General features: G+C 43.2%; 1 protein-coding gene across 2 annotated transcripts in view; it reads left to right on the forward strand.

Moving 5' to 3' along the window:
• The window catches only part of USP13 (ubiquitin specific peptidase 13), a 71,712-nt gene that overhangs the window by 50,007 nt on the left and 9,341 nt on the right, over positions 1 to 12,364 (forward strand). The window contains exons 11-18 of one of the 2 annotated variants that reach the window (XM_079977769.1): positions 1,982 to 2,107; positions 4,766 to 4,919; positions 6,163 to 6,337; positions 6,738 to 6,826; positions 7,126 to 7,248; positions 7,979 to 8,005; positions 10,589 to 10,732; positions 11,608 to 11,774. In XM_079977769.1, the coding sequence (XP_079833895.1) occupies positions 1,982 to 2,107; positions 4,766 to 4,919; positions 6,163 to 6,337; positions 6,738 to 6,826; positions 7,126 to 7,248; positions 7,979 to 8,005; positions 10,589 to 10,732; positions 11,608 to 11,774 (1,005 nt within the window). The remainder of the gene's footprint in view (positions 1 to 1,981; positions 2,108 to 4,765; positions 4,920 to 6,162; positions 6,338 to 6,737; positions 6,827 to 7,125; positions 7,249 to 7,978; positions 8,006 to 10,588; positions 10,733 to 11,607; positions 11,775 to 12,364) is intronic. The other variant, XM_079977770.1, reaches the window with a different exon arrangement.

Raw genomic sequence — 12,364 nt, forward strand, 5'->3', positions numbered from 1 at the left:
TCGAAACAGAAGCGTCATAGCAATGATTAATTGTACATTTTCTTCCTTACACACTCTTATTTCTGACAGGCAATGCCAAGTTTAGTGTAAAAATGGTCCATCAGATTTACTCAGGTATATCTACCTTGTTTTTCACACTGATACTGTGGCACTTTACATGGTGCCTGTAAACACACTTCATAGAGAGCTGCTGTATATTTTAATTTCTTGCATCTTTGGAATCCATCCATTGTTGGACGACGTCATTGGGCGCCTCCTGCCCAAAGCGTTCATGTGAGAGATTGAATGATCTGACCCAGCTTATTTTTAGCTAAACGGTTTTGTAACTGTTGATGGGGAAAGCGTTGCCAGAATTTTCTCTCTTGTTTGCTCTCAGTATATGTGTGTGTGTGTGTGTGTGTGTGTGCGTGTGTGCGCGCGCACACACACTCTTTCTCTCTCTCCCACACACACAAAAACAAACATACTTACACACAGTTTAAAATCTGCCTGTGCACTGCAGCAGATTAGCTGGGTAGGAGAAGGAAATTCCATAGAGGACGCTTTACCAAAGTAAATAATAAACAGGAGATTTGGGGGAGGGTGGTACAAGGAGGCGGGTGTTCAAGGGTAGCAAACATGGTGCCCTCAAGATGTTGGAATTACACCTCTCATAAACCACAGCCAGCATCTTCCATGTCTGTCAATACCAAGAGCAAGAGCAAACATGGCAGAAGAGCAATAGCCTTCATGCCCTAACCAGATGGACCCTTGATCTGATCTGCCAGAGTTCTTCACGTGTTCTTATCCTTCTCTCATGCAACCGAAACTACAGGCTTCACAAGAGGGGATGGCTATTAAATCAGTTTCAGCCCATACTGTGAATGCGTCCAACATTGCATTGCCCAGGTTCCCAGTTCTTCTGGCCCAGCAGTTTGTGCATCTGCATTCCTCCTGCCCCTTACCCATGTGCTTTCTGGAAGACAAGGGCTACAGCTCCCATCATCTCCAATCACTGATCATGCTGGCTTACCTAAAAACCCTTGAATCTTGATACGTCCCTTTTTCAACAAGCCTTCTGAAATCTTTATCCTGGCTGTTACCTTCCCTTGTGTTTTGGACTGATTTTTATTTATGTGCCATTCCAATTTTTATATTTATAACCATTTTTTAAATGTGCTTTTAAATATATTTGCTGTATGTGTTTGTATTGTCAATGGCTTTGAGATCCCTCATGGGAAGCGATTCAGAAATGAAATGAAATAGATAAATAATGCTGCCCTACTTGCGTTGCGTGAAGGCAGCATGGACCTATGCTGCCTCATGTCTGGCAGGTTTGATTTTTTAAATATTATATTATTTTTTCTAAAGCTTTCTGATACAGAACTAAGCAGCATACAAGGTAGCTGGAGTTTTGTTCTGACTTTCCTTCTGTCTGCAGGGCAGTGGAGGGTATATGCGTATTGCCCAAAATAGTTTTCAGAATTCCCAGTATCTTCCTTCACCTCCCTGAAATCATTCCATAGATGTGGGGAAATGTAAAGACAATCCCTGTAAGGTGTGTAGTTGGGCAGGAGGAGTGTTACCTAAAACAACCATAACTAAACTAAAAATAATAATAATCCTGCTTTATTGCAAATTACGTGATGTCATTATGTACATTTGGAGTCACAAATGCATGCCATTTTGTCTTTTTCTGGGGTTGTGGGGGTACCTGAAGACTTGCTGCCACCTCCCGCCTCACGTAGAACATGCATACGCTATCAAGCGGTGTTGTGAATTGCACCAGTTCATCCCTAAACTTCCCATGTGTACTTTGGGCAAATAATTAAATCTGTTCCTCTCCCAATGGGAATAGCTCTTTGGGTAACTTGATACTGAGAAAGATGGGAAGGAAGCTCATAACAGAAGCTCATAAAAATGGTACAGAGCGCCGTTTTTGTCACATGCAACAAAGCATTAATTACAAAGCGTCATGGCATATTTTATTCTGTTTTTTTAGCCTCAGCACAATGGCATCTCTCCTCGCATGTTCAAAGCTTTTGTAAGCAAAGGGCACCCTGAATTCTCCTCCAATCGGCAGCAAGATGCACAGGAGTTTCTCCTGCACCTTATACATCTCATAGAGGTGAGCAAGGGTTAGCCACTACTTGTCTTGTCTTTGCTTGTATCAGACAAAAATGGTATGTTAGTCTTGTACAGTATAGTAAAGGTAAAGGTAAAGGGACCCCTGACCATTAGGTCCAGTCGTGGCCGACTCTAGGGTTGCGGCACTCATCTCGCTTTATTGGCCGAGGGAGCCGGCGTACAGCTTCCGGGTCATGTGGCCAGCATGACTAAGCCGCTTCTGGCGAACCAGAGCAGCGCATGGAAACGCCGTTTACCTTCCCGCCAGAGCAGTACCTATTTATCTACTTGCACTTTTATATGCTTTTGAACTGCTAGGTTGGCAGAAGCAGGGACTGAGCAACGGGAGCTCACCCTGTCACGGGGATTAGAAGCGCCGACCTTCTGATCAGCAAGTCCTAGGCTCTCTGTGGTTTAACCCACAGCGCCACCCGCTTCTTACTGTACAATATAGTAGTTTTGGTGTAAAATGATTGATCGATTGGTGTGGTACCAGAGGTGTACATGGCACCTTTTTAGATATACATCAGCAAAATAAGATGTGTCTTTGCCCCAAGGAGCTTACACAGGAAATCTTGCTGCTGCTGCTGCTGCTGCTGCTGCTGCTGCTGCTGCTGCTGCTGCTGCTGCTAGATTTATTATGTTGACTTCACCACCAGGTCCCATGGTGAGCCACAGCAGTAGGGAAGACAACGGAGGAAAGGGAGATGATTCTTTGATCTTTACAAAATAATAATAATAATAATAATAATAATAATAATAATAATAATAATAATAAATTGCTAGGTTAGCAGAGACTATTTCCAGCAACTAATTCAGCAAAATCGGGACATTTCCTTTCAGATAAATCAATTGAGTGAATGGACGTTTAGTGCCTTAACATATTTTATCTTGAGGAGTTCCATGAAATAAATTAATAAAAATCAATTCATGAGTCTGTCAGGTATTGACATGGGAGCTAAGTACTTACTGAAAGCTTTTTTTCTTGGACACTGACGACAAGGCCAGAGAAACTTTCACAATTGTGCGCATAGAGCATTGTAGTGATTATTTCCCACCACCCAGTTGTGTCGGTACTACTTGATTGCAAAGTAGGGGTTGTAGTCAATGAGAGTCCTACTCAGAGTAGACCTGTTAAAATTAATGATCAGAATTAATTTGTGATGCTGAACTAGTTGGGCCATTGGCCTGATCCAGCAGGCTCTTCTTATCATTTCTTCCTTTTGGAGAGTGAGATATTTAAATTTCTGCCTGTCTTGTACTCTCTGTGATGGTTTTGAGACATAACACATCACACTCCCTTCCCCGAAAATGTAATGGGTATTGGTCATGACAATTGCAAGTTTTCAATATGGCTGTTGAAATTTCATGCTGAAGAGGTAGTATGTCAGTTTGAACTCTTAATGTCTTTAAAAAAAAAAAAAAATTATTGAATGATTTTATGTTACAAAAAACATTACAACCATGCTACCACTAAATATAATTGAGAAATAAAAATTACATACATCAATATTTTATGTTATTTACCATCTTATCTCCTCCCAAACATTCCATGCAAAAACACACATATGTACAGACACACACACACCAAAAGATAACAATGAAAGTAAATATTTTCCCCCTTTTATCTTACAAAATCTTTTCTTCAGCACTGACTTCCTGTCAAGTCCCTTCGCATATGTTTTATCTTACAATGGAATGTACACAAAACAATAAACCTTTCTATATAATTTTTCCAATGCATTCTGAAAACATAATAAATCCTTAATTGTTATCCACCTCCTTTTACCTCCTTTATCACTTGAATGCTAGCAAAACTATTATTGTATTTTTGAACATATCTTCTATAACCATCCCATTTTTTCGCAAATTTTTGCTTTGAGTTTCCTCTGAGTTTGCTAGTCAATTGAGCCATCTCCACCAATTCCTGTAATTGGACTCTTAATGTCTTAGTGCTTCGAGTGTTAAAACTAAACTACAGTGGTGCCCCGCAAGACGAATACCTCGCAAGACGGAAAACCCGCTAGACGAAAGGGTTTTCCGTTTTGGAGGTGCTTCGCAAAACGAATTTCCTATGGGCTTGCTTCGCAAGACGAAAATGTCTTGCGAGTTCCTGCGAGTTTTTTTTCCTCCCCCCTTTTTCTAAGCCACTAAGCCGCTTATCAGCTGATCTGCTAAGCCGCTTAACAGCTGATCCGCTAAGCCGTTAATAGCGCTAATCCGCTAAGCCGCAAATGGGCTTGCTTTGCAAGACGAAAAAAACACAAGACGAAGAGACTCGCGGAACGGATTCTTTTCGTCTTGCGAGGCACCACTGTAGTCTTCCTATGTTACTATGAGAGTATGGGAGCAGCTTCAGTGTGGCTCCTTCCTATCATCAGCAACACTTCTGAATACCAGCTGCTTGAAACCACGGGAGGAGAGAGTGCTCTTCTGTTCCCTAGATTCCCACAGACATCTGGTTGGCCACTGTGAGAACAAGATGTTGGACTAGATAGGCCTTTGGCCTGATTCAGCAGGCTCTCCTTAGGTTCTCGTCAGCATCACTAGCTCAGAAACTAGGACAACAAGGAGATGTACTTTGGATCTTCACATCTGGCCTGGTTATTCTTGCGCTGTCATGATTGTCGAAGAGGTATGACCTGTTTTCTCCCTTCAGAGGAACCCCATTGGTTCAGAAAACCCAACCGATGTCTTCCGGTTCTTGGTGGAGGAACGTACACAGTGCTGCCAGTCCAGGAAAGTCCGATATACCGAGAGGGTGGACTATCTCATGCAGTTGCCTGTAGCAATGGAAGCTGCAGTGAACAAAGGTTAGGCGGGAATTAGGTTACTTTGCATGTGTTGGTTTTTGCGTCCTTCAGAAGAAACTTCTGGGTTCAGCTCAGTTTATTCACGCATGCATGTTATTCCAGCATCACAATGGCTTGCATGTGTGAATGAGCCCTTACAGATTTAACTAGATTTAACTTCACAGATAAAACTTTGGAGAGAGAGAGAGAGAGAGAGAGAGAGAGAAACTAGTTCATTCATCCAGCCTCTGGGGTTGCGGCGCTCATCTCGCTTTATTGGCCAAGGGAGCTGGCGTACAGCTTCCAGGTCATGTGGCCAGCATGACTAAGCTGCTTCTGGTGAACCAGAGCAGCGCACAGAACGCCATTTACCTTCCCGTCGGAGCGGTACCTATTTATCTACTTGCAATTTGACGTGCTTTCGAACTGCTAGGTTGTCAGGAGCAGGGACCGAGCAACAGGAGCTCACCCTGTTTGCGGGGATTCAAACCACCGACCTTCTGATCGGCAAGTCCTAGGCTCTGTGGTTTAACCCACAGCGCCACACACATGCATGTGTGATACCATCCTTAGTTTTACTGTGATGCAAAATACCTGAAATGCTGTCCTTTAAAATATCCTGAACATCTGAGACCAGATGGATTAAATGGAATACTTCATGACGATCAGTGGGAATTTGCACTTTGAGGTAACCTCTTCTGTGTTAGCTGAGATGGAACCCCAGAGTGTTACAGAGGATTATTTTCATGCATGGCACTAGTCAGTCCTGTTGGGCAACACTGCTGACCTGTTTGAAGTGTCAGTTGAGTGTACCCAATGTTCCCCTTTGTTCTGTATATTGCATCATGGGGGAATGGTGACACAGGAAATATCCTTGTCTTGAGTCAGACTATTGGTCTATCCAGCTCAGAATTGTCCACACTGACTGACCTCTGGGAAAAGGTCATAACTCATCTCTAGCTTCTTCAGGTAAAGCTGGGAAAGACGCCTACCTGGAACCAAGAGGGTTACTGCCAATCTGTGTAGACAAAACTGATTTGTGTGGACTTGGTATGAGGCAGCTTACTATGTCTTCCTAACCAACTTCAACCTTAACTGTAAATCCTAGATATCAAAATAACAAACCATGCTTATAGTTAGTGAGGGGAGAAACTTGAAGGAGACTGCATGTGAGAATGCAGTATTTATTATCTGAGTGCCTCACATAAGGTTGTCCATTCTCCACATGCAATGGTCCTCTGTTGTTGCTTGTGTTCCTGGTTAGATGAACTGATTGCTTACGAATTGAAGAGGAGAGAAGCTGAAACTGCAAGGAGGCCCCTGCCGGAGCTTGTACGTGCCAAAATCCCTTTTAGTGCCTGTTTGCAGGCCTTTTCAGAACCAGATAATGTAGAAGACTTCTGGAGCAGTGCCCTTCAAGCCAAGTCTGCTGGAGTTAAGTGAGTCTGCAGTTTGTCCTATACATGGGTATGCATGTTAAGAGAGAGAGAGAGATGTTCTTAAGAAGCTTCAATCACAGCCTCCTGAATGCCTTGGGAATACAAATACAAACAGAATTAAATTCAGGAACCTTTGTATCTGGGTTTGTGGGGACTGGCTTTTCCTTGCTCCCCATTGCCTCCAAATCCCCGCTCCCAGCTACATATTGAGTACATAAAAGGATTCCTCCTGGATCAGACCAGATTGCTTTTGAACAAATTAAAAAGTCACTGGTCCCAATACAGATCCTTCAGTCTCCTTCCATTCTTCCAGCATGAATCTGTTTTTGAGTGCAGTACTCTTTTGGTTTTTCATTCCTACGGCTCAGCTTCATTCACATGAAATTGCTTTTGTTTCCAGAACCTCTCGCTTTGCCTCATTTCCCGAGTACCTGGTAGTACAGATAAAGAAGTTCACTTTTGGCTTGGATTGGATACCTAAGAAGCTTGGTATGTGCTCTGAATATTCTGTTCTATATTCAGTTGTCCTGGGTTCTCCTGTAAGGTTTCAAGGGATTCCCTGAGAGCACAGAAACCATTGTTATGGAGAATCATTCCCTACTTTTTTGGTTTAGGACTAAAGCACTGGGTTTGGGAAACTGAGTATGGGAGCATGCTTTAATAATAACTTTATTGTCAATGTACAACCTGTGTACAATAAAATTAACTGAGCCTCTACCCCCAACCCAATGTTCCTGTAATGTATTAGCTGTGCATCTATAGGCTTATTTGCTCTGCTGTGTTTGCAGATGTTTCCATAGACATGCCAGATCTTCTGGACATCAGTCACCTCCGTGCCACAGGCCTCCAACCAGGAGAGGAGGAGCTCCCAGATATCTCTCCGCCTATTATCATTCCTGATGACCCCAAAGGTACTGCCTGCTACCACGAGGATCTCTACTCCCCCACCATTCTCCACCACAACTGTTAGTTGAACTTCTTTTCTGTTCCTTTGTCACTTTTGCTCCCTACCTGTTCACATGCGACTTCTTCTGGGACGACAAGCTCCAACATCTCCATGGCACATCCTTTGCACCGCAGCCATTGGGCGCTGGGCTTATGGGTGTGAGAGAAGTAGCCAGTTATAGAATTGAGGCCTGTTTCCTGGTTTAGTAAGTGGGATTCCATTCCTTGGCAAAATTTTGCATGGTGTGCAGGCAGGAATTGAGACTGAGCTCTGAAGACCCAACCTGGAAGTAATATGAGGAGCAATCAATGGAGAATGGGGAGCTCATGATCAAGGAAGCCTACTCAAGCATAGGCATTGGGGTAGTTCTGGTGGGCCACAAAGTACCTAGAAGATTGAGGACCTGATTTAGAGGAGATGCATAGATGTGGTCAGCCTGCAGGTGTGTGCACACAGCTATGCAAAGAAGCAGGGGAAGGTGAGCTGAGCATAATTGGTTAGGCCAGTGGCACAGATCCCCATGACCAGATCTGAAGCCCTAGTTCTATGGAAACAAGCACATCTAATGTCCCAACAAGGCCTTGACTCTATAGCAGTGATGGGATCTAGTGTTTGCACCCAGCGCAGAACTGGCCAGCTTCCTCTCTCTCGCCATCCCAGTGCACACTCCCTCACTTTGCCTTCTTCACTTTCAGATGGCATGACGAACCATTTCATGGAGCGTATGTATTTCATTTCATTATGTTGGCTTTATTATTTTTTAAAGGCTGTTTTAGTGAACTTATTTGCTGCTGCACAGGGGCTCTTTGTCTGCAGAGAGATGCATGGAAGCTCTTCTCTTTGGGCTTTTAATTGTGCCATTGGTTTGAATGTCTTCCAACCTATTCTTAATGTTTGTTTGCTTGATTGTTTGGTGGAAGACGTGAAAAGTACTGTATTTTTCGCTCTATAAGGCGCACCAGACCATAAGACGCACCTAGTTTTGGGAGGAGGAAAACAAGAAAAAAAATATTCTGAATCTCAGAAGCCAGAACAGCAAGAGGGATCACTGTGCGGCAAAAGCAGCGGTCCCTCTTGCTGTTCTGGCTTCTGGGATAGCTGCGCAGCCTGCATTCGCTCCATAAGACGCACACACATTTCCCCTTACTTTTTAGGAGGGAAAAAGTGAGTCTTATAGAGCAACAAATACGGTACCAGGGAAACATCAGAGACTGCTCTCCTGTGTTGGAATCGTCTTCATCTTTACTCCCTCACAATTGGTTCAAGGCTTGGGAATGCTAATTTTCTTTGGCATAATTCTTTGCTCCCACATTGGACGGAGCATCAGATTTATGTATTGCCATTGGAATAGCCTTGTTGGATCGAACCCATGAAACAGTCTTTTGCTTCCAACAGTAGCCAGCCAAATACTTCTGGAAAGCCTACAAATAGGGCATGATGATAACAGCTCTCCCTCGTTGTTTGTTTTGGCTTCCTAGTATTCAGAGGGTACTGGAGATTCCATTTGGCCATTGAGAGACATATTTTCTTTTTCTGCAAACGAACACCTTCTGACCCCAGGGCCCAGTTTGTCAGATGGGAATAAAGAGGGGAAGATTTAGCTTTTTAGCAAATCCCCATTGAATTCAATCAAATCACCTTGGAATATGCCTGAATATGGTGGTGGGAGAATTGCATAATTGATTGTTAAATTTTTTTTTGGTTGATTTTTGGTATTTTATATAGGCTGCCCAATAACATTATTCAAGCAGTGATTCAAAACATAAATATTGCAGGTTTTTTTTTTAAGTCCTGAGAATTTTTTAAAAAACTTTACATCGTGTGAAAATAACCACAAGGAACATTCAAGGTGAGCCTCTCTGGGGAGGGGCACACCACAACCAGGATGCCCAATGCCAACATAACCCAGCAAGTAGAAATATAAAACATTAAACCTAACACTGATGGGTTGTGAAAAGCATTGTGGGACTGTGGAAGTGGGCAGGGTCAACGGGGGAGAGGCCCACAGGTGAGATGGGAAGGTTCTCTGGACTAGAGGTCCCCGCTCTGCATTACACTGAAGACTTCCAGCCTTAGCTGTCTAGTAGACAGAGCATTGCTGTTGCACCTGGAATAATGGGGCTTGACAGTTAATGGCTCACTTGAAGCTAATAGTATGGTCTTCATTCCTTATTCCCTATGCCAATTTGCTCAAGTGGCTGGCTTTTAGTGCTAAGGGCCAGAGTGTCCTAAGAAATGTCTGCTTCCAGCTGTGCAATAGATTATGATTCCAAGACTATTGAATGTTGCCCTCACTTTGCATTCTGCCTTACACACATACACCCCACAATGGAATTGCGGATTCCTGTGGACGATGAACCATAACATTGGCAATCCTGTCTGAGCTTAAATTGACTGAAGCTATTGCCTTCAGCTTACCCTTTTGCCAAACCTTAGTTGCAAATCTGTTGCTGAGGCTCCAGTAATGTATGTGAGTAAACCTTAAAATTTGGAGTAGCCGTGGTACAGAATAACCTGGGAAGCTAGCGTTGCTATCCCTCTGAAATGTTCCTTTGTCTCAGCATAGGGAATAGCAAATGCCTCAACTGATCTTTGTAGGCTCTCATAAGCATTTATGTGCTTGCATCTCAGTAGTGCATGTCCATATTTCTCCGAGTGATTTATGCTGTGTTATTCTTTAGAGCGAAACTGAGCCTGTGTAAATGCAAGATCATTGTAGAAAGTTACCCAGATGTTCAGTTGTCTGCTGGTCTTAGCAAGTATAAAATTGAATGTGACATCCTATGCACACTAATGTGTGCACGTTCCATGCACACTAATTCTAGGGTTGTGTGTTCTGGACAAGATTTCTTTTTAAAAGCCTGAATGTTACAGGAGAGCAGATCTGCTAAGCATGCAAAGTGTGTGAGAATTAAAAGGCATTTTCAGCATTTGGAAACCTCAAAAACAGGACCGGGCTCAGAAATGGAAAAAAGATGAGTGATTAATATTAGAGGTGAGAGTAAGGATGGTGGCAGCGATGGGAAGGGATATAGAGCTGTAAAGTTAACCGTCTTTCTCTTTTTACTGGATAGTTGGAGTTTCCAACAGATGCTGCCTCAACCTTTTTATTACAATTATGAGGGCCAGAAAGGTTTTGAAATGGGCAGCAAATTGCAGGTTCTCAATTCTATGAAAACTGCACATTTTGTGCCACAATTGAAACACAAAGCCCTGTCCATTGATGGGGTAGGATGGTGTTTTGCTTTGCTCTTGTTTTGTTTGACAGCTTCTCACATTGGGAATGTCCTTTCTCTCTCTTTCAGCTCCAGATATTGATGAATCCTCAGTGATGCAGCTAGCTGAGATGGGTTTTCCACTGGAAGCATGCCGTAAAGCTGTCTACTATACAGGCAACATGGGTGCTGAGGTGGCTTTCAACTGGATCATTGCCCACATGGAAGAACCAGGTCTGTAATCTGATTGGGTGTGCATATGTCTACAATAGACATCGCCATGCCTGCTAGGACAGTTTGGTGCTCTCTGTGCTTCCTTTTAATTGGATAGCACTGCATGATATACATGATTTAGTACAACCAAAACAAAATGTGTACACTTGTAAATTCTCTAATATATTTGAAATTAAATGAACACACATCTGTCAATCTTTGAAAGTCTGTAGAAGTATAAGTCTATAGTTGAAACAAAGTAATAGATGCTATCCTGTGGGCTAAGCGGTAAAACTTTTTAAGGCGTTGATTGTGCCGAAGTAGTAAGTGAATAACAACAGAGGACAGTGATCCCGGATAATCTGACTGTTTCGCAGGAATCTTCTTCAGCACAACTACAGAAGAATTCAAATATGAAACAATGACCTGTGTACATGAAAACTATATAAACTTCACACAGAATTGCAGTGCTACCTAGTATACTGGTCTCCGTGTTGCTTGTATTGTTTGTTGTGTTAAGTTTGCAACCCGGGTTTGTTGTTTTGTATTCCTTTTAATTGGAAGCAATCCACAACTTCACCAGCTCCTTCACTGTTCCATCCTGGATTAGCTTATTGTTGCAGAATCATGGGTGTGGGATGGACTTTGCTGGTATCTAGTCATCTGTTTCCTGCCTTGCAAATACATCTGTATGAACATAAGTGGAGACCTGTTTGATCAGACCCAAACATCCACCTAGTTCAAAGTTTCTGCTTCCCCCCATGGAGCCCACAAGCAAGGCATAAAAGGAACAACCCTCTCTTGTTGTTGCTGTCCGGTGACTCAGCTTCTCCTGGTTTAGGAATAGGCACTCAGTTTGTTTGCATAGATTTAAATATTTGCCGCTTACGTTCCAGATTTTGCAGAGCCCTTAGCAATCCCTGGTTACGGAGGAGCCACTTTTCCTGGGGCAGGTGGAGCAGCAGTTGTTGGGCTGGATAACCAGCCCCCAGAAGAAATGGTTGCCATCATTACCTCTATGGGCTTTCAGCGGAATATAGCTTTCCATGCACTACGGGCAACAGTGAGTCGTCCGGCAAATTATTTGGGGTCTATTTTTAGCACAGATGCAAACGTCCTCCACTTCCTCATCAAATATGACTTTCAAAAGCTGGTATGGTAAATTAATGTCATTATCCAAAGCAGAACAGGTCCTTTTGCTGCCATTAGTAGTGGCAGCAGGACATTTGACAAAGGAAGACCTTGCACTCCTTTTCCTTTGGGGAATTAAGTTTATGCGGCATCCTGTTCATAGGTACTGGTCAGGGGAAAATCTTGGCTGCAAAATCTTCTTTGCCAATAGGGTTGGGAAGCAGCTTTAGGAAGACAGGCTTGAGGCTTTTAAAGAGAATGCAACTCTTTGACCAATACTCAGAACTTCTCTGTTTGAGGTGCCTATTTATTGTTTCAATAGCACAGCCTTCCTCAACCTGGTACCCTGTCATTCTTTGTTGCAACGGATGCTTGCCTGTCTTTCAGAGATGCTCATCTTGTGGCGACTCCTCACTGAGGAGCCCCAGTCTCCGGGTTCCCTGGAACTGATGCTAAAAGTTAGTACACTAGCCAGCAGGTTGATGGAGAAAGGCATTCTCACCTGGTGAGGATGGGAAAGAG

This window comes from Podarcis cretensis (assembly GCF_951804945.1).
Source record: "Podarcis cretensis genome assembly, chromosome: 5".
Taxonomy (NCBI): domain Eukaryota; kingdom Metazoa; phylum Chordata; class Lepidosauria; order Squamata; family Lacertidae; genus Podarcis; species Podarcis cretensis.